The 23,423-nt window shown below is 41.3% G+C and overlaps 1 protein-coding gene across 2 annotated transcripts in view; it reads left to right on the top strand.

Annotated features, from left to right (window-relative positions):
• zdhhc8b (zDHHC palmitoyltransferase 8b) overlaps positions 1-23,423 on the top strand; it is a 60,887-nt gene that overhangs the window by 32,534 nt on the left and 4,930 nt on the right. The window contains exons 2-8 of one of the 2 annotated variants that reach the window (XM_084550858.1): positions 15,169-15,290; positions 18,563-18,720; positions 19,398-19,570; positions 19,716-19,818; positions 20,173-20,264; positions 21,287-21,377; positions 22,591-22,696. In XM_084550858.1, coding sequence (XP_084406984.1) covers positions 15,169-15,290; positions 18,563-18,720; positions 19,398-19,570; positions 19,716-19,818; positions 20,173-20,264; positions 21,287-21,377; positions 22,591-22,696 — 845 coding nt within the window. Of the gene's footprint in view, positions 1-15,168; positions 15,291-18,562; positions 18,721-19,397; positions 19,571-19,715; positions 19,819-20,172; positions 20,265-21,286; positions 21,420-22,590; positions 22,697-23,423 lie in introns of both variants that reach the window. The other variant, XM_084550857.1, reaches the window with a different exon arrangement.

Raw genomic sequence — 23,423 nt, 5'->3', positions numbered from 1 at the left:
AACGGGAAGAGCTAGGAATAGCTATAGATGATCATGTTGTGAAAATATTTGTGTATTTGAATATTCAGATTAGATGAAGATGTATAACAAGAATACAAGTCTGTGTTTGTCCTTTTGACGTCATAGTTGCTTACTTTTGTCCGTTTTCTTTTCTCAATGCACTGCTCCGCTGACTATTCAGCATCCTGGATCTTCTGAAAAGCCGGCAAGAGAGGCCCAATTATTGGCAACAGTGCAGGACACACTACCAGAGCTAGGGTCACTGATACTTACTGCCTGTACGATGCTGCCAATCTGCCGTCTGTTGGCTTGGTATCTCATGAGCCTTTAAAGACGCTGACTGGCAGATTTTTTTTACCAGTCTCCTACACTAAGCTGTGGTAGATATTTTTTTCTTTGCTTTTAGTCTAAGCTCAGCCGTGCTAAACTAGGGCTTGGTAAAGACCTTCATATATTGTCCGTACCTTCATATTTAAAAGACATTCTATCACAGCTTAATTAATTCACAGCAGGTATATTATGTGTATATCCCCAGATGCCAAACTGCTCTTAAATTTTTGTGCTAATATTGTAAAGACTGTACCAACCAAACATAAGAGCTCCCAGATAATTTGACAAAATACGCTGATGTTCAAAAAGTCTACCCTCACAAAGCACCCTTACAAAGAAATAAACACAGGCAGTCCGAGCTATTTTCGCCCTATGATGGTAGGCATCAGATCAAGACCCACAGGGAAGCACATCTGGACATCAGCGGTGGGAGAACGGGTTTGGTCCCAGGCCTAGTCTGTCATAATACATCCAGGCATGTGGGCAGCAGTAAAGCGAGGCTATTATGCAGCCCACCGCCACACCACAGAAACCTCCCTTTAGATACGGAGGCCGTGCACTTCACACGAGATGCATGCACTCTAATGTAAATTTTAAAAACAACTGTCTACACTTTGAAATCCTGTGAGGCAGCAGTATTTCACCAAGCCTTCTGAACAAAGGCTTCTTGTGTTGTACAGAAACCTTGTATATGCAGCTGTGTGCTGCCCTGTCATTTTATTCAAACCAAAGATGTATTTGAATTCTTCTCAGAGACATTCACTTGGATATTTTAGTTTTTTAAAGCCCTATGTGGAAAACAAATACCAAAAAGATGTCTTGTTAAGTTTTAATTTTAGTATTACTTTTGTAATATTCAGCAAAATTGTTTGTCAGTATTGTGTAGCAGAACTGGCTCATCCTCCCTCATAGTGCAAGATGGTATTATGTACCATTCAATCTGACTGTGGATTCAATTTCTTTCCTCATCTGTCAGCAGCTGTGTTGAAATGGAAAGGACAGCCTTATAAGCTGGATAGGATTAAGAATTTCATATTCCAACTCTGGCTGAATATCCCGTAATATTGTCTTTATGGAAAGTCTAGTAATGACTTCTGACTGATGTCAAATCTGTTGGAGGTGAGCGGAAGGCCAACATCACTCTAAATGAAATAGCCCAAGGTGTTAAGCCTGGAGATAGGCTGTCACTGAGCACAGGTTGAAGCTAAGAGAAGGATATTTCAGGGCTGTGTGTGAGAGAAATATTGTGAATTGAAAGAACAAGTTAATGATATTATCTTGGTTTACTGTAAAGCTGGACTTGGCCGATGTTTCACCGCTCCAACTGCTCATGAAATTCAGAATTGTTTCGCCAATATTTATTTACAAGGTACTAGGTGAGCCAAGTGACAAAATAGTTGGAGCAGAAACTGTTTGGCTTAAAAACATAATTCTACTGGAGGCACGGCATTTCACGAAAAGAAAAAGGTGGGGTGGTGCGTTGTAGAAAATAACGGTGAAATTCATGAGGAATGAAACACATCTTTGCTCACTTTAAAGCTATAGTGTGTGTGACCTTTTCATATAAATGAACAGCCATTACAAGCCAAAAAAAGGTTCAATTCTGATAAAATTAATCAGCACCAGGGAAATCTTTCTATTTCACATTACACTATAGTTTTAAATCTGTATTTTGAGCCAACATACTGACTGGTGCAACACAGTAATGGGTTTTACATCAACCAGCAATGATTACCATAGCTGACAAGGAGAGCAACCAGGCAAGAAGTAGGCTACAGCAACTAGAAGTAGAGGGGAAGACGACTCGAGCGAGGCGACTACTAATGGGAGCGACTGATGTGGTTGACTGACAAATGATGCACGCAAAGTGTTCCCCAAACGTTAACCACAGGGAAACTCCATCCTCAGCTTTGGTTTCTATCGCCAAGTTCACCTTGCTGATAAGGGGCTTGGAGCATCAATTGAACCCAGATCGAGTGATGGCGTCATTGAAAGTATTTTCTTTTCAAATAAAGAGCGGTGGCGGCAAGAAGAGCTAGCTCTGTCCATACACTACGAATGTTTTTATGTTCTGCTTGTACTCAGAAACAGAAATATACAAAGGGGTCACCTAGGCAACCAGGGCATGGGACGTCAACTGGCAACCAACTGTCAACTACAAAGCGTTGGCCAATGAGTGAATGTCTATGAGTGACCGTCTCTGGTGGACAGGAGGAATGAAACAGGAAATATTTAATAAAGGTTCCTGATGGTGAGCTTAGGATCTAAAAAAATAGTAATGGAGGACAATCACAGATTACCACTGAAGGGGGAGACAAAAGTTCCACGCTGTAGCTTTTCAGCATTTAGGATTTTGACGCTACATCTGGTTAGCTTATTGTGGCTAACATTAGCAGAAGATAGCCACTGTTAGCAAGGCGGTTAGTGTTGTGTATCTGACAATATTTATTTTGTTTACTGACTTAACAGTTCTTCTCATCTTATGATACAGTTACACTATGTTTTATCATTTACATAACCGTCATCTGCACACCCAAAAAGCATGCTAACTGTGTCTCAAGTGCATAAAACGAACATGGCCGTAAGCAGCAAATCATTCAGTTATTAGCCTTTGTTTCTTCTTCCGTGTGAGTATTTTGTTACTTCCAACAAATTCAGTTGTATGTTCAAAAGATTGTTATATTCTGCCTCTTCTTGAAGGGAGGAGGAATATGTGTGAACATTTCCCCTTGTTTTATTACCAGTCGAGTCTTGTGCCATCCATCTCTGCCAACCCCTGTACCAGCCTGTGTGTACATTAAACTGATTGATGAACAGTTCATTAGGCTGATGGGCTCTGCAGGGGCAGACAGGCATTCAGCAACAAAAAGTGGATTTCAAGCAGAATTTGCTGTGGTTTGATACAAGCTGCATCAGCAGGTTAGTGTGGCTATGGCATTATTCTTGCTTTAAGTAGCTGAGGTGTATTTAAATTGTGACATCACACAATTTTGGGCTATACGTGTTGCGTGTAGTTAAGTAATTAGGTGGATAGGCAGGAAGACCACAGCTTGTTTGTGAAAACTACTATGTTAGCCCATTTCATTTAAATAGTGAAAGGTGGTGTTGGACTATAAATATCACCAGGACCTGTGGTGGGCCGTGCATTTTCCACCTAGGCCTTCAATGCCCTGCAACTTTATTCAAAACACCTCTTAATATGATCGCTATGAGGCCACTGCTATAGAAACCATCAACAACGTAGGATATGCAATAAAACAGGACGTTGCATCGTAGACAGGTATCTCATATAGCAAGATGAATGCCATTACTAAAGCAAGAAACTCACTCAAAACGATTCAAAAAGTCTCCTCTCACTCACTGCAGCCACCGCTGCGCTACAGCTGCACACCACGCCACATACGTCACATCCAGCAGAAACATCAGTGTAGACCCAATAAAATGGCAAAAATATACGTAAAATACCTCAAAATATCCAGCATTTCCTTCAAAGCCCGCTGTGAAAATTACTTTCTAAGAAGATCTGCAACCAAATTTATCGCCATCATGGGTTCAAAAAATAACTATGAAAACGTTAATCTGGACGCAACACATGAACTGCTAGCTCTGAACCTCCAATCAGAGGACACAAAAGCACTGACGCTACCGTAGGCCACAGAGGCAACCAAAGAATACAAACTTGAAATGGGACTGGTTAAAGGAACAGCATCATTACAATGCATTTCAAGCTTCAGCCGCTTGCAGTTTTAATTGTGAAGGCCCAGGCAGATTTCTTTGACGCTGGTAACACATTTCAGCTGAAATATGATTGGATAAAAGCTCTAATGCAAAGTTACACTGTCGGGAATCCTAGGCTATTGGGAAATATTTAATAAGATTAATAATAAGATTAAAAAAAAAAAAAAAAAAGGCTTTGCTGGCCCTGACGGTCCGCTACTGCCAGGACCAGAGAAAGGCAGGCAAAGCCAACACTTCCTGCAGAGAAGGAACATGACTGTACATATCATGGTGGTGTGAATCTATGGGTTTCATCTTAATTTATCCTAGGGACCTCTACCAGCCATGTGCTGTTCATATTCATGCATGCCTCGGCTGAGTTATCCTGGGCTCCTGGCATCAATTCTGGCCTCCAAAAACACACAACCAAATGCAAATAACAAAGCAGGTATTTTACATCCTGCTGTCTACTCTGTTTTGTGTGTTTAAGCTAAAACCTATTGTGCATATTTGTCTTTTTAATGTGTAGTGTGTCTTTGATACTGCTGCAGGCTGAGAAGGGCGGCTCTGTTCTCTGGAGAGCAGCTTGTGTGTGCCTGTTTGTGTGCTTGTCCAGTCTCAGCTCAACCTTGGTTTCCTGCAGGAAGTGAAAAGAGAATTGGACTGACCTCACTGGTGTGGATAGAGCAGCTTGCAGATGGTGCTTGGAGATAAATAGCCATAACAGTCATAATTGTGTTGGAGAGAGCGGGGTTGGTGTGGCTGGATGTTGAAGGGGCATTGTGCTTTAAAGCATAGATGTTAAGGTCATCAACATGTCTTTCTCTTTAAATCTCTCTGGGTTTTTCTTTTACCTTCGTCCTCCTTGTGTGTGTAGCTCCCGTCTGCGTGTCTCTGCATCACACTCTGTATTTCTGGAGCACCTCCTCAGGTTTCAGCTCAGTTCTTATTATCTCCTCCTTGCTTCTTCTGAGAATAGCTGAGTCAGTTGAGTGCTGGAAGAGGAGATTTGGCATCGCTGCCCTCTGCTTTGGCTGAGAATAAATCTACATTTAACTAAGTGCACTGATTGGCCTCTGTCAGCAAGATGTATTGGATAAGAAGCAGGGACTTGAAACAAACACTTTAGTTTTACTATTTTCTTAATTTTTGGTTAATTGAATATTGTCAAAAAATAAACCCAGTCCAGAGTGTGATGGATTGGTCTTGTGCTCAGGAACAGTAACTTGTTAAAAATAATAAGGAACAATAACTCAAATTTTCTCAAATAATGGTGCTTCCATAGGTTATTGTTTGATTTTCAAAAATGTCTTACACAGTGAAGATGTTATTACAAGTAACTTTTTAGTGTTTTTCACCAAAGATGGCTTTAAGCACAAGTCAGAACTCATTTTTTTATATAGAAAACTTTTGGGAAAATCTAATCATTTCAATAAAATCCTCTAGTTCTGTGGATTCACCTTTGGCGGGTGAGTGAAACAGTTCATAATGTGTGCATCGACTTTGGTGAACTCCTTGCATCCTGACCAAGCTGTCTTGACAGGTCCGAATTGACTGAAGTGTTTATAGTTTATTAGCTGCGTGGTATGATCAGCTCTGCTCTGTCACCATGTAACATTCTCCAGAATTAGCTTGGTAACCAACAGGCAGCAAGCTAACTAAGGTGTCATGTTTAGCTTGTTTGCAAGTAAACTCCATATGATTATCGCCCTCTTGTGTTATTCACAACCTTGTAACTGGATGTTTTCAGAGAGGTTACAGTTCACGAGCTGTCAAATGTTTGCTGATGCGTTCGGAAATGACGGAAGTTAGCCTCATCTTTTCATTATACCCTTGTATTTCCTACATTTAGTTACCCTGTTGTTAGCTTGCTAAACAGTTAAACACCCTTTGTGGCTTCTTGACGCCAACTGTCAGCTGATGTTAACGCCTGAATGGCTCTCAAAAGCCAAGCATTTAGCCAACACATGAGTTCCATTTGAAGGTAGCGAGACCAGTGCTAGTGTGTTAGTGGTTTGCTAGCAAGTTTTCAGTTTGTTTACTAGCTACAGACATTTGCTGCCTAGTCACGTGTGTCGTTTCTCCATTACTAATTGTAACAGGGTCTTTATTGTAACTGTTAATGCTTGCATTATCATCATTAAAAATGATCTGCACCTAACTCAAAAGTTGTGCTTCCAGTGCAACACGTTACATTGCATTGAGAGCCATTTAAAGTTTGATGATACTCATTGTCGCTGTTGTACTGTACAACACAAACCTGAAAATAGGCTGCAAAGCAGACTGTGTCTGTCGCCTCTTTGAGTCATAACTCTTGGAGCTCTTGACAGTGACCACACATTCAGGGCTTGGAGCTTGGAGCTTAGAATGAGAGTGGCGAGGAATGTGACACAGGGCAAGCCAACTTCTTCACTCATTGCCTTCCTCACACACATATCCACCTGGCAACTGACTCAGCCACCCCTGTGGTTGTTACGACAGTGGTTGTCCAGTTGAATCTGCCTCTCCCTCATCCCCTTACAATTGCCCAGATTAACCAGATAGGGTGTCATACAGATACATATTTCAAAATGGCAGATTTTAACATTCATACACACTCTCAAACACACACAGAAGCAACAGTTGTGTTGCTAGAAGTGGCTGTCTTTGCTTCTGTGGTCTAAATACCCTCAGATATTTACTGCACTTGTCCAGTTAAGCCTCAGCGTCTTTGGCCCCGTAAGCCTCATTTATTCCAACTGACCCATGGCACTGTACTGGTTTCAAGTTTCCCACGGGGTGCCTGGAAAAACAGACAACACATGTGTCATCACTCCTTGGGGTGCTTACAATACTGACCCAGCCCACGCAACATACTGCGGTTTTAGATGCATACACATGCCGTGTGTTTGTTGTGCCAGTTTAGTGACACATGTCAGTGCAAACTGTTTTTCATCAGGAAAAGTAACTGACATTTGTTTAATGGGATAATGAGAGCAGGCGTTGTTGACGTGTTGTGTTCCAGGGAGAGAGATTTGTCGGGTAGATAAACGGGAAGATTAACAAAACATGTTTGTATTTCTTTTAATACGACACAGTCAGTGAGTAGGAGGATGAAGGAATGAAAAATGAGGCGAACACATTCTCCCATCGCGCACATATTCATAAGCACACACACTAACTTTTTACTAATATTACATTTTTCACCATGTGAGAGCCATCTGCTCGCAGAAAATGCTAATCCACATTATTAGGAAACTAATGGGAGTATCAATAAAATTTAGCTTTTACTATTTCACCATTTTACCCCCTTTGTCACCGTTTTGATATTCATCGAATTTTATTTATCCTCATGGAGAAGTTCTTTCTCTGCTTTTCACCCATCCATTCATCCACACAGAAATGTGTACACTCAGAGCAGTGGGCTGCCACTTGTGTAGAAGGGGAGCAAATTGGGGGTTAGGTACCTCAGCCATGGTGCTTGGACGCTTCATTTAAACAAGCCTTGTAACTATGGAGCCAGGCTCCATTTGCGATAGCACTGCTCACTTCGCCCATTTACTGTGTGATGTGAAATACTGTGGTAAGCTGGTTAAACCACATTCGTGGCTGAGGGAAATGAAAATGTTTTTCTCCGCAGGACAGGGGATCCTATTTTTGTATTTCTACAGACAACAGGAATGGGGGTTGTGAATATGTAAATATGAACGGGCTGCGTGTGGGGGCAAAGCATTTTACTCCATTTCAAATGGACCGCTTATGCAATTATGAAAATGCAAATGACCCTGAGGTCTGAGCCGAAATGCAGATGGAGTAGAGTGCGCCATGTAGCTGCACAGGATTTTCTCTGTTGTCTTAGCATGAATGCAGACTTGAAGCTCCAAAACAATAAACCCAACTGAAGTGGGACTTCACAGGCAAGTGAAACAGAAATAATTAGAGAGCTTTAAGGTGTAGGTATGTAGGATTTCAGGAGCAAACACAGCATTTATAGTGTTTTCATTAGTGTACACACCGATCAGCCGCAAAATTAAAACCACTGACAGGAGAAGTAAATAACATTGACCATCTTGAGACAATACAATGTTCTGCTGGGAAACCTTTGGACCTGGCATTCATGTGGATGTTACTTAGAGATGTACCACCCACCTAGACCAGACCAGACACCCCCACCCCATAGCAATGACACTCAGTAGGATGTAGCCTGAAACAAGTTTAGGAACAACTCAATAAAACATGAAGAACAGCACAAGTTGTTGACCTGGCCTCCAAATTCATAGGACCTAAAGGCCCCCACTAACAACATTCTGTTGCCAGACACCACAGGACACCCTCAGAAGGCCCATGTCCATTCTGTTGATGAGTCACAACTGTTTTGGAGGCACAATGAAGACCTACACAATATTAGGAAGATGGTCATAATGTTATGTCTGATCAGTGTATGATTAAAAAATAAAAATTCTTAACTTCAAAATAGCTTTTCATATCTACTAGGAAATCATGTTGTTTGTCTGTGGAGTCCACTATGTTGTACCGCAATGTTTCTACAGTTGCCCAGAATGTACATACCAGCGAGCTCTTCTACTTTCTACTTGAAAAGAAAATACACTCAGCACCACGGCTGCTCCATCTGGGTTACTCCAATCCTCCAAGACCAATATCAGCATGGTGAATTTGGTGGTAGAAGCCAAAAGTCATAGACGGTGTTTCCCTGTGGTAAATGAATGGGAAACTCCATGTTTGTGTCATATGTCAATCAGGCGTACCAGATTCCATTATTGGTTGTTGTCCTAATTGTGTTACCTCAGTATTGAGGTTGGTGCAATTTGTTACCCATCCACTTCTCAAAGATTTTTTCATTACTTTGGTCTCTTGTTGCTGCATTGCTGCTAGTCTGTTTCCGTATGTACACCCCTTAAATCTCCCGCAAACCAACACAGAGAGATTACCTATTTTTTCTGTTTATACTGCATGCACTAAAGGATAACGACATAATCCAAATACATACTCTAATACCTTAATTGCATGCTGCTTTGCAGTTTTGGGGAAACAAAATATACCCACCATTAATAAATAACTTCAGGCTTAAGGAACTGAATATCATGTCACACATTCAATCTGTGAAGCTTCTCACCCGACATGCCTCCAAATCCTGTGCTCCACGTCTGCAGCAAACATCACCTCTGTCTCCTCTGACAACAGCCCTGCTGCTGCTGTGCGTAGAATACTAAATACTGTGAGTGTGAATGCAGAGTTTCAGGATGTGTTTGCGTTGGAGATTGTCAGGTCCTAAGGGAGTTAGGAGTGGGTGATACTCCCGTTCATCAATCCTACAAAGAAAATAAGTCTCACAGACATTGGAGAGTGGGGATGAATCTGGAATGTAACCCCACCAGTGTTTTGGCTGGTGCAGATGGGGGTAAATGATTGTGGGAATCATGGGTCTGGAGGGAGAGATGGGAAAAATATTTCTTAATGTGGCATGCAGATAAGGACTGAAATCAATCTCTTGCACCAATTTATTTATAGTCTCCAATTCCCAGATTTTTAATCATAATGAAAATCTACTTCCTGGGGGGTGGAATGACACCAGCTTTGCTACAGATTCTGGATCACTGCATCTCAGCAAGCAGTGTGTAGGAGAACAGGCCTTCCATGTGCGTCCCGCTGGGTTTAGACTTAATGAACTAATCAATGGGATGGCGTTCTCACTATGAGATGAATAGATTACTGTAAGTGTTCCCAGTGGCTGTCATATTTGTCTAGTGTTACAGGTTTTATCATGCCGGCATGGTCTGCCTGATACGGCATTCGATCCAGACAAAAGGTAATATCCTGCATGGATGTCAGTGTTTCCTGCAGAAGGCTCTCCTTTGACATGCTTATGTTAGGTGTTGTATTATTTCATTTACTCAAGTAGTACACTTAAGCACAGTTTGGAGGCACTTAACTTGAGTTTTTCCATCTCATGATACTTTCTAATTTTATATAGAAAGTATATTTTTGTTGTTTGTTAGTTGTAGGATGTTGCAGGATTCTGTCTTTACTTTTCTGACTTACGTTTGTTTCTTGTGAGATCCCCATGCTTTCCTCTTGATGTTTCAGCTGGATCTGTTGGAGTACCACTTAAATTGTCACCCATGTTACAGATTTTCTAGGTTGGTTAAAAACAATTAATTCAACAAAAGAATGCAAAATTGTGAGTATTCAGTAAATAAGCAAACAGTCAGTGGGTTTGCAGCCTCAATAATAGATCTGAGGTCAGTTGACTGGCAGGAACGTCACTGAATGAGTCACACACATACAGTACATTGCATATTTCTTCCTTTCACTCACACAGACGTCATCTTGTGAAAATGTCTACTTTTATTTTAGACAAAGAAAAGTGCTACCCTTCAGCGCTGATGCCAGAAGCTCCGTGGATTGAATCTGTTTTCTCTTTGAAGGTTGTTCAGACCCCCCCCCCCCATCCCTTCCTCCCAGAGCTACTAAAAGAACTGATAAGAGCAACTTCAAAGGCCCTGCTGTTTTTTTTTTTTGTTTTAGTTTTTTCTGCTCCATCCAAATGCAGGCAAATGAAGGACAGGCAGATTTGAGCAGTCCAATGGCTTCTGGATGTGCAGTGTGTAGCGAGCACATACTTGGTAGATTGTCATCGTGGACGTGACTGATTATCACAGCACCGTTTTGAACTTTAACTGCCCACAGTCCTTTCAACTTAAAAAAAAAAAAAAAAAACTTCCTCGTCGAGCCCCTAATGACTTTCCAAATTTTGATGTGCTTTTCGTTCTCTCTATAAGTTCCCAGGGTTAGAAGGTTTACTTCAAAGTTTTCCACCCAGATATCCGGATTTTGTTTAATCAATAGACTCAAGCCTGTGTTCCTAGGGTGGCTGCCAGTCAGTAGAGTTTTTAGGACAGTACTTTGTGTCCAGGATTTTTTATTTTTATTTATTTATTTATTTTGGGTTATCATCAAGAGAAAGCTGGGGTGTTTTCTCTAATCTTAATACCCAACCAGACACATCCCTGCTGCTGGGATGACAGAGAACACTAACAGTTAGCCTAAGATCCCATCATTTAATCCCTGAGCTAACAAGTTGAGTGTGTATGTTTCTGCCTGTAAGTATTAAATTATTATTATATGATATATCTCTCAGGGGTTGACATAGTTTACAGCATCATTGTTATCCACAAATTTAATGGGGGTGCCTTGGAGGGAGGAAATAGAAAACAACTGTTGCAACTTTAAAAAAAATACACATTTTCAGTATTATCAGATAATGTAAATGCAAAATACTGGATATTACACTGTTATATTAGAAAATTACAGATAGACAGTGCTATGTGATAGACAATCTCAACAGTACTTTAGACACTATACTGTACTTTAAATGATATTTCCCTTCTAGTAATCACTTATGGTTTAGAAAATAATTCATATAAGCCATGCTTTAATTTTAGTATGTTTTAATTAACTTATGACCCCGATATCACATGTCACATTTTAAGTGGAGCTTACCATCCTAAAGAGGAGGATGTAAGAGAGGATCTGTTCCATATTTAAATATTGGAAGCTGTGAAAAGACTAAACTCATTTACATTTTAACAATGCGAATGTATAGGAGACAAAGTGAAAGCTGCTGAGTGGAAGGTCTGTCCTTAACAGACTGAGGTGAATAAGGAGGCAGGGTGTTGCTCTGCCAGCCTGAGGCGCCAACTGTAGATTATTATTCCCTTTTAAGCCCTTGTTTTTACCTCTTCCTCTGCTCAGTAAGGATACGAAACATTTTCACTTTTTTGTCCCTTGGCACCAATGTTGCCTTTACGCCCCTGTCGTGACACAGTCTTTGATGTGTTCAGGGGCCTGCAAGCTGGCATTTTAAATGCTGATTGGCTGGAGGGTGCCCACTTGGTTAGCTTGCCAGATCCTATTTGCAGGCTTTTTAATTATCACAAAGAATCCAGGACTTTCTATTTCTTCATTTTGGCCAGCCTCATGACTTTAAGCCAGGACAAAAACCAAACTCATTACATTACTGCACTTTTGGCAGCAAACGCCCCCTCGGCTTGATAAACTTGATCCAAACTCTTTGACTACTTTGGCTGCTCCAGTTAAAGTATCATGGTTACACAAGCACTAAAAGTGGCTTGTGAACAGTGTTGATGAGCACTCTGTGGTTTATTTGTTACTCCTACACAACTAACCAATATCTGTGTCCGTAATTAGACATTCTCTCAGTCCCTACCACGCTGTCAACTCCTTAAATGGTTGCTGTCAGTTGCACTCTGATTTTCCTCTTCTATCAGGCTCTGCTTCATCACACTGTTGGAGAATATACATGATCCTTTGACAGGCGGGGAAATTGGGATTTTGTGAGACGGCAGAGGTGTATGCTTTTGGTTTTCCTTGATCAATTTTCTGAGCATTTGTACCTTGTCTACTTGTCGCCAGGACTGCGATGACACAGCGCAGTGTTCATGCTGTGCAGTCTGCTGAGTAAGCGTCACTGATGTTACTGATACTTTGATGTTTTTTCTTTCTAAAAGTTAATTTACTATAAAATAAGACACTGATGCTGTGTACAGCAAATAAACTACACAAAAACAGAGATGACAAATGTTGTAATCAGTGAGACTGAAATGTTTCTTCATCTCTAGCCAATATGTTTGACTGACTTAAGTATGCGATTATTTTCACAACCAGTACCTATACATAAATCTGTGCCTAAACCGAACATTGTGCACACAAAGCAGGGCTCCATCAATATTTGTGTTCCTCAATTTGTTCATATTTGTTTGACTGTCTGTGACTGATGAAACAAATGATGAAGCCCCAGCTGGGTAGGAAAATGTGAACACACACCTTTTAATTCCACCATAGTGTTTTAAAATAGCCTTGAGTGTAGCAATAATGCTATGATGTTTGACTAACAAGTCCCTTGTACCATAAGTACTCCATAGAACACCAAATGTACATTAGTCCACCACTGAAAATAGTCCTCAACAAATGCTAGTGCCATCCTATCCCACATGAGTCTTCTTTAAATTGCACTATATATATTTTCGGGACCAGTTTAAAAGCCTGAGTCTTTAGTGGGTGCCACTCAGTCAGGGCTGGGCACCACAGACTGCAGGGAAGTTGATACAGAAACGGTGGCTCCGCTGCTATTAAGTTTATAATATGAATTACAGCATGTGCTACATTTTTCAGTCGGAACGCCAGTTGGTCCGGTGCTGACTGGTTGTGTGAAAGGACACCTCGTAAACGTTAGCCCCTCTCTGTTCTCTGTTAGTAGCTTTCTGCAGCCACAGCTCTGAATAATTCAACAAAGCAAAAGAGGACTTATGGAGGGGGAGAGGAGATATGGATTGAAGATAAATTGGAGGCATGAGTAGCAGGAAATTGACTTTTTGACGTCAGAATAAGGCCAAGAGGCATGTGTGGACATTTAAGTGTGCGTATCTATTTTGTGTGCAAGCGGGCGTGAGTGTATTAGTCATTATTGTCAAGATAGACAGAAACACTTTGTAAGAGTCTGCATTTGAGAAACCCTCCTCCGTCTACTGTGAGTTACTAATTCATACATTCTCCCTGAGTCTCTGACCTGCAGAATCTCTGCAGTACACCCAACCATAACACATCTTTATTCTGACGGTGTTGTGTCTCTAGCGAGAGTTGGCAACAGTTGGCTTGAATGATAGCACCCCAGGACGTTCACAGTGTCTTGACATTTGAGTCCAGGTGATGTAGCAGGGCTGTGGGTGTGATTCAGGTGCCTCCACAGTTGAATATTCCACAGCCCCGACTGAATTATGACTTGCAGGCAATAGAGAAGGTCAGCACTGACGCAAAATGTTGGTGGAATTTAAAGGAGGTTCCCCATTGATAACCTCAGTGACCAACCTGACAAGTTCCCATTGAGTGGGTGTGTTATATTTACAAGCACAGCAGATAGACTGGATTGGATCAGATGGATTTATTGTAATTGCAGATTCCCTAGAGGTAGGTTGAGTCACAGTTCAGAATGAGGCTTTATATACAAGAAGAGCCTCTCAGACCTGATGTAAAAGCTCAGCCTGGTTTGTTGAGACATGAAAACGTCAGCTTGTTGTTTCACAAGTTGGCTGGTCCAACAGTTTAGTCCGGTTTTCTACAGAGAGTTAATCTGCCCAGAAGAAGAATCCCTTTGGGGATCTCCCAACTTTTCCTCATCACCATTGGGTTAAAATGTTTGGTTTTGAGTTATAAATGTCTCAGTAACTATTGGATAAACCCATTTGTGATCCCTTTCTTTTCATCCAGTACCTTCATTGCTTCAAACTAAATGGCAAAACGAATGACTCAGTTCTCTCAGTGTGTAGTCCTAATTAGAAACTGTTAGCTTGCTAATATGCTAAATGAATATGGTTATGATTCTGTTCATTATGCCTGCATAACATCAGCATGTTATTATTTGGATAAGTGGCTTATGCCGTCCACACAGGGTTAGATTCAAATGGCAAAAAGAATAAGTTCTCCTCTATTGTTTTACTATGTCAAGCTGACATTCAGTGAGAGGCAAATATGGATTGATTGGCTGGCAGATCCGAGTGTAAATATCACCAAGGGAGGGTAATAGACAGGTGTGACACAGATTCAATTCTGCTGATTGAACATTTATTAGTAACTGCCAGAGTCACACTTTCTTTCTCACCCTCAATGAGTCTTGTGTTCCACTAGCTTTTACATGAATACATTTTCCCATTGAAGCTTTCAAACAGTTGGTTCTCTAAGAATGTCAGCTGCTGGTGCCACAAGGTGGGCTTTGGCCAAAAACTGGCTGATGCAGAAAATAACTTTACAGTATCCTACTTCTACTGCTGTAGCAGCATCCTTTCGGCTTAATTTAGTTTGCCTGGATGGGCTGGAAATAGATGATACACAGACACGCACACGCTATATCTGTTTTTGAACATCATGCAAAAATAGGTAGCATACATGAAGGACTGTTTCCAATTATGATTAATGTGCCAATTTAGAATAAAACTAATAAGAAAAGCAGTTATATTACAAATATGATGGTGTTTAAACATCTATCACTAAGTGTCATTTGATAGACAACAAGATTCCTAATTTCTGTTTCTTCATTTGTGTTTCTAGGTGCCCTTGGTTGACAAAGGTAATCTCTCCCGCTGTGCCTCTCTACAATGGCCTGGTCTTCCTCTTCGTCTTGGCCAACTTCAGCATGGCAACCTTCATGGACCCTGGTGTTTACCCCAGAGGTTTGTTTGCATGTCCCTGAGTGTGCACATGAGTTTTGGTATAAATGCTGTGTGACTGGAGAAACCAGTATTAATGCTATCTCAAAAAATATTAGTATCTGTCACAATGTGTGTGCACACAAATAGGAATAATGCGTTCGACCTGTTCCGCCCATGCAGAAGGTACACCTTGTGACAGCACCACATTTCTCAGAGTAACACCCTACAGTGTTTCACGACCCCATTATCTGCCTCTTACAGCCTGTTAAAGTCCACAAGCTCCACATGGAGGACACTGGCAGAAGTTATACAAGCCCTCGTATTGCAAGGTGTATTAAGTGTCTCTCAGCTGTTGAGCCCGTCAAACCATCTGCGCTGACTTGTGCTCCAAATGCAGGCAGACTCTCTGTCCTCAGCCCTATCTGGGTTAACGAGGCTAATGATGATCGAACCTATCCCTGAGGATGTCTGAAATGTGCTTCAAAATGATAAGCACCTGTCTTAGAAAGAGCTTTTCAGCTCATAAAGAGGTAATAATCATTAGGGAACCTGCCTCCCCAGAGGTGCTGCTGCTCTGCTATAGACTATTGAGAGGTAGGGAGTTTTCTAAGCTCATGATATTTCAGAGGGATTAGACCCACCAGGAAAATTATCATTTAAAAAATAAAGAGGAGTAACTGATGTGGCCATTAAATGCCAAGTTAAATCTCTAATCCACATTGTAAAAATAAGAAAAGTCAAGTGTAGCTAAAAGATTTTTCCTTTCAAGTCAGTGATACCACAGTGATTTCTAGTCATTTTCTTTTCTGAGGAAACTACAAATTGGGGTAATGGACAGATGGCCGCATACTTATGAGTAAAAATATTAGAAAGTTAAGCAATTTTTGCAGTTTAGTGGAGTTTTTGAAAGTGCCATGCAGTTCGTAGAACTCCCATCAGTGAGAAAAAATAACTCTGGTGGTTAAAAGACATGCAGGATGCCAAACAACATGCTACCGGCAGTGTGACTTTTATTTGTTTGGTTGATCAGACTATTTTTTCATTAAATTGTAAGCCAAGGTTGTGAAGAACACACAGAGAAGCTTTAATTAAAACTGCTTTGACATTGATGATTATTTAAAATGTCTTTGTCTGATACAGAAGCACTTCAGCTCATTATTTTGATTGTACAACTTCACTGCTATGGTTCTCACTCTCATCATTCGGTTCTCGTAAAACAGCTCTGCTAAAGTAAAGCTTTTAGAATCCAAACCTTTTTTCCCGTCATTCATTGGTTCATTCATTGGTCACGGGGATGGAAACAGGAATTGAAAGAAGTGCTAAGGTAGCTGGGTATCTGCTTGATGGGTAAACACACAGATACCACAAATACACACATTACACAATTGCACAGTGATGTTCTGCAACCATAGCACAGCTCTAGCCTACTGTGTGCACATCAAATTCCCTCAGTAAAGTCCTTTATGGAGGAGTATTTACATGCTGTTAGCTTATTGCCAAGGCTGTAGCAGAAAGAGCCCTGGGCTGCATGTATTGGTCAAGGTTGCATTTTCTCTGTAGCTATTGTCTATTTCTTTTCATCTGTTTTCTTCTTCTTTTACAAGTTGCATAGTCTTGCTGTGGACTGCAGTATACACTCAATGGCCACAACATTAGGTAGACTAGTGGAAATAATGCATTCTAGTATCACATTGTTGTACCAAATCCATCTTTGTTTATGTTGAAATAGTGTAAGAAAGGTGGGAATTCAACTGTATGATCATGCTGAATTAAAGTTAAACAAGTGTTTCTGTTATTTAGGCTAGCCCACTGACTAAAATGGAGTTGCCAAAATAATAGAAACATTCGATACTACTACAAACCATTTAATTATGATAAAAGAAGAAATATAATATGGCAGTTATAATCATCGTATTGTTCTCAACAACAGCGGCATGTTACCAAAAACTATGGCTACACTGACTATTACTCATGTACATGTAAAGACATAAGTGAGTGAAGTGCTGGTTTGATCATTCAAAGGTCAATGGTTTGAACAAAATAATGAAACGTGGTGTGATTTGCCTGCTTCACGTACTGTAAGTCAGCAGTTTACCCTTTCATGAAGAGTGATACTCATGTGATCAACGCTTGTGCACGCGGACGCACGTCCTGAAGCTTTGTGGAAAACAAAGTGACGCATAAAGAAAATTGACCGTTAACAACCCGTGAGCCGACGATGCTCCACCTGACCTTCACATGAGCAATCACTCAGCCAAGGCGAGAAATGGCACCTTCGGGATTAAATGTAAAATAAGTTTGATAGAGAGACCAGCTGTTGGTAAATTGTGGCTAGAAATGGAAGTGTTTCGTGAAACTGAAGTGTTACTTTTGCTGTCCAAATGTATATTGTATGAAACGGACCGCTGCTGTGTCTGCTGAACACTCCTTGCATCAAGCATTTGTTGAAAAGAAGCTGTTTGTGGAGATGGAGGCTGCAGTTTATGTCTGCTGGTTTGGCAGGCGGTTTACCTTTAAAATCTATTTGAATCGACTCTAGAGCCACAATCACAGAGCGTCGCCTCCCACTATGAAACTGTTTCTGAGCTCTACCTTTGTTCCTCTCTTGTTTTCTCTTTTCAATCTCTTTCTTTCTCTGCATGTGCTGAGCTAACCTGGGTTTCCCTGCAGTTATTACTGCGCTGTGAAATTATTCTCTCAGGCTCGTGCAGATCGGCTGAATGTGGCCTTTGATCAGCTGAGAGACTTTTTATTTTCCGCTGTAGCTCCAGAGCGGAAGGGTTTTAGTCGCAGGAAAAGTGCAAAGCTGCACGCAAACAGTTTGACTGACTGCAGAGTCACACCAAGGACAGAAGAAATGCCACTTGTACTCTTGTACTTATTATAGGTGGGATGGTGTTGGTTCACTTAACACTTCAAGTCAGATGAATAAACCAGTCAGTGTGCCTTCTAATCTAAGAACATTATTGCAAGGAATAAAACTGAGCAGCTTCTGTTATACATGAGTTACAATTTTCTTTAATCAGCCTAAATGTTAAAAGAAAATAGAGACTTCTCCAAAACTGTTCATTTCTCACAGCGTGTTTGCTCTCTCTGAATCCAGCTAACAGTGGGGGGTGAGCCTCATTTGAGGTGCTCCCCCGTTGTCCCAGTCGAACGGAATCATAAATCACATCCATCCATCCTTTCTTCCAAATCTGTGCCTGTGCTTGTGCTCGTGTGTGTACCAGATATATATATTTTTTTGTCTCACATTCAAGCTTGTGCATCTGTTCCGTGCCTGTTTTCCACAGCCGACGAGGACGAGGACAAAGACGATGATTTCCGTGCACCGCTCTACAAGAACGTGGAGATCAAGGGCATTCAGGTCCGGATGAAGTGGTGCGCCACCTGTCACTTCTACAGGCCGCCTCGCTGCTCTCACTGCAGCGTCTGTGACAACTGTGTGGAGGTGTGTGTGTGTGACCACAAAAACACACGTTCAGACAGAAGGACTGTGTTAGTTCAGCATACATATGGATTAAGTTTAGACTGAAGATTTAAGTGAGCATTGGTATTTTTTGAAAAATGTAACGTCGTCCAGTTAGCATCAGTTGCTGCAATGGTGTTTGTTTGCACGTAGCACATATTCAGAGGTTTATACATCATGCCAAGGATTAAATCCGAGACAAACGCTCAGTGTTTACATAAATAATTTATTATCCGTGTTTTTTGGCAAGAAAACTGTCATCATTAAAGATCATCATTACAGGCATAAATATAAGCCTTTGGCAGCTTTAACCGTAAAATACTGTTATCGGTATTAGCTTTCAATACCTCACACTGCTTTGACACCAGTTAATACATGTGCAAAGGTGTAAACACATGCACAGAATCCTGACATTAATATCCATCTACTAACAGCATATGTCTGCTTTTTTTTCTGTTTGATTATCAAATCAGTTGAATGGATGATTTAATGAGGACTCATGGCCATAGTTCACATGCTGTCCCTCTTGGCAGGGAAGATTGGACATTTACTGGAGTTGATGGATTTAATCTTTGTTGAAACATCAAGACACTTGAACTGTTTCATTTTCTTTTCTTCTTATTATTTCCAAATAACTCCCTCACTTCGTCCCTCCTCAGGACTTTGACCATCACTGTCCCTGGGTGAACAACTGCATTGGACGGAGGAACTACCGCTACTTCTTCCTCTTCTTGCTGTCGCTGAGCGTTCACATGGTGGGGGTTTTCTCTTTTGGCCTCATCTTTGTCCTCCACCACAAAGACAGGCTGGGAGCGCTGCACACCACCGTCACGTATCCTTTCACTAGTGGAAATCTTGCCTCTTAAGTGCATCATATGAATGCGACTTTACTTGTAAAGTTAGCAGTCTCACAGTGCACGCCTGCGTGTGATCCTGAGCTCATATTGTTACGTTCGCCCTTGACCTTTTGTGCGCAGTCTGGTGGTGATGTGCATAGCGGGGCTTTTCTTTATTCCAGTCATGGGACTCACAGGTTTTCATATGGTGCTCGTGGCTCGAGGTCGAACTACCAATGAACAGGTGAGGAAACAGCGCGGCAGTGAGCTTTGTATTGAATCACACACACATATCAAATATTTATTCATCAATTAATTATTTATCCAATGAAACTGAACAGAGCCGCATGGCCGTGATTCACAAATTTACTGTCACACCGGCTGCAGTAAGAAGAACACACTGTTAGGACAGACAGCATACACATACACAGTAAAGGGGATAATACAAATGCTAATTAACAGCACATATATTCTCATACACACTTATTATATGAAGCTTCCTGTATTCATGCACTGTATACTGTAAATGTGTGCGTGTGTGTGTACGCTGTGGCCTTGTGCATTCAGCTGACTCTAAACAAGCCATTGTGTTCCTCAGGTGACGGGCAAGTTTCGTGGAGGAGTAAATCCTTTCACCAAGGGTTGCTGTGGCAACGTGGAGTACGTCTTATGTAGTCCCCTAGCACCAAGGTAAGATGCTTTGACTGTTCTCCATGTGTATGTGTAGTAAGTCCGTTAAAGGAAAGGTCTCATCATTCTGCATCTTCTTCTTTTAATATTCAGTGTGTGTGTGCGTGTGCGCGTGTATATACATATATATATATATATGTAGATGCTTATACATATGTATGCACTGTAGGATTGTTGCCCACCAAGGGCCGTTACATCTATGTCATACAAATAACCCAGCGCCAGATAATCACTGCAGTAGTAACACAACCTACCATGGGTGTATGCACACGCTCTGAGGTGGCTGCAGAGGTGTGTATCTAGCTCTGCCTGAGAGCAGCCAGCAACCCTGGGAGAAGGCAGATGGCCGAGAGAATTGACTCACTCTACAGAACAACAGTTAATGGGAAACAGCGCAGAGCTTTTTAAACACGCAAACACACCGAGCATCACTAAAACCCACAATTCCACTTTCACATCCCACTGGGACAAGTCCCATTCCATAAAAATCAACAGTGTGACCGCACAGAGACAACAACAGGTGGGGGTGAAATGCTGTGTTACTAACATCTGCTGTTAAGTCCCTGATGGAAGGTTTTTAGTTTACTGAACCACTGACTCAGATAATGTTGAACCTGACCGAGAAGAATGTTTTACAATCTGTTCAGAAGTTCTTCATTTAGTAACAGAAGTCGTATGCTTTCAGACTGTTCATACGTACATAACATGTTTTAGGCCCTAACATGGGTCTGGACAGGCAAGACGGTACAACCACAAGGAAATAACTCGTTTTCAATGTAGAGCTGATTAGTGGCAATATATTAAGACTGCTCAGAAAATATATCATAGAATTTATTCCATAAGTTTCCTTGCTGACAATTAAACATAAACCTAACAAGCCAAATATTGCTAATGCAACAATGTATAAGTGTATATTGTTGAGATGTCATAATGGTTTGATAGTGGACAATAAAAACCAGTGCATTTGAATGTATATAGAATTTGTGTGACGTGACAGTAAAGAACCTGATAATACCATGCAGGTACATGTGGGACCCCAGGAAAAAGCCTCACTTCAAAATTCAGCCCCCGTTCATCAGACCCGACCTCTCAGACAGGCAAATCACCATCAAGGTCAGTGACAACGGTATCCACGGCACCATAATCAGCTCCAAGGTGAGTGGCTCACAATTACTATGTAACTGTTCTCTGTTATTCTATCACCCACACAGTCCCTTTTTCTGTTTCACCATTTTCTCTTGCTTTTTTTTTGTTTTTTTGTTTTTTTACAATTGTAACACTGCATGTCCTCCTCCGAGTTTCTCATATTAAGGCAGCCTTATACTCTAGAGGATACAGTAGCCAGATATACTGGAGAATTTCCACATCACTATAACAGGATATAATTAGACACCAGACTTCAAAGGCAAGCAATTCTGAAAGAGAAAATTAATTTGACAGTTTTGACCACAAAGGGACGCTATGGGTGAATTTAAAAGCAAAGCGCTCCAAAAATACTATAAAAAGTTATGTACAATGGTTTTATATTTGTTTAAAACTGATGGTCTCACCTTTCAGTCAGCCATAGAACCTTAGAAACAATTGTGGTTTAGCAGCTCACCAGGTCTGTCGGTGACAAACTGGACACTTGACCAGTTGCATATTAGTGAAATCGCAGCAACAAGGAGGCATTGTGACAGTGATGCACTCAGTATTAAAGCCAACAACCCCAAACAGAAGCAGCTTTCTTCTTCCAATTATACATTTGCATTCAGCGAAGCTCGCCTGATTTAGTGTTAACATTCATTTATTAAAAACAGAGCTAGCTTTCCGTTGACCATGTGATCACCTACGTCATGATCAGGTCACCCCACAGATTGTGGAACTCAACCTGAGCGTTGATTACGTCCTAAGATTCAAAAAATGTTTTAAAATGGAAAATGAAGTATCTGTCAGTGTGGGATTTAAAAGAAGCTGTTTTACCAGCCCTCTGTGGCCTATTTCTCATCTCTGGTTAGCAGCTGGTTGCTACATTAACAGCTTTCTGAATTACACACCTGAATCTCAGACTAAAGCAACAGTGTTACAGAAGTGCACAGTTAAATGTACTGAATAGCATTTTACTATGGTAATAATACTCTATTGAGTGAGACAGTTAATCCAACTGTGACATCAATTAGCCTCTAAAAAAGATTTAAGCAAATGTAGAGGAGCTGCCAAGTGTTGCTTTGCCACACTACAGCTGTCAGAGTTGTGGTGCATCCATAACACCCCGTAACGCATCATTACATGTGCAGTTTCCTCAGCTGTTCCTGGTGTTTTTAACTCTCCACTCTCCCCCTTGTAGTCCAAAAGCAGCCTCGACTGCCTGGACGAGAAGGAAACCCAGCCGCCACTGCCGCCCAAAGCTGACAGGTACAACCATATGAAAAGCCAGCTGACCTCCAGTGAAGGTAAGAAGCACAGAAACACTGCCTTTCCCTCGCTCTCCTGTCAGTCACCACCAATCCCATTTCTGTTCCCTGTCAGAATCCCATCAAGCGGCCCTCTGTAGATCACCAGGGTGACTTGGTGCTAGTTTAGCCTGATGAATGTCCAGTTTAGTGATTAAGTCAATAGCGTTCTTATGCCTGGCCAGAGATTCAAGCATTGACTAGGGGGAGGCAAGCCCTGCTCACGACACCAGATTTGTGGTACAATTTCAGAGTGAATCATCAGCATGAATCATTGTTTTTCTTTCTGGTGGTATGCTGAAATGAAACTCTACCAAATGGAGGGACGGTAGAGGAATATCGTCCAGAAACAGAATCCTACCTAAAAAATGACCACCTTTGAAAACCATCTGCATAAATGCTCAAATTAGGAACCTATAGTGTGGTGGTGGTTTTACAGCTACGGGTGTTAGCCAGTGGTAGTGTAGTCTTTATACTGTTGCATTCAATAGAATGAAGTGTCAGTAGAATATAACGTGAACAGCAGGTCTCCTCCTGAGGATCTCCGCTGTCGTGGTGCATTATGTCAGGGAGGGAACACTTTCTGCTCTTCCATGGAGCACTACTGCTGCCTGGTGGTACTTCATAGTACCACAGTGGGTCTAAATGGTTTTCCTCCCCTTTCCAAAGCAATTTGGTGTCATTTGTAGAAGTAAGCAACTTGCTTTAATGATTTAGTTTCTATTTA

Source organism: Chelon labrosus (assembly GCF_963514085.1).
Source record: "Chelon labrosus genome assembly, chromosome: 9".
In the NCBI taxonomy this organism is placed as follows: Eukaryota; Metazoa; Chordata; class Actinopteri; order Mugiliformes; family Mugilidae; genus Chelon; species Chelon labrosus.
Note: the sequence above shows the minus strand (reverse complement) of the source record. Positions and strands in the feature narration are given on the sequence as shown.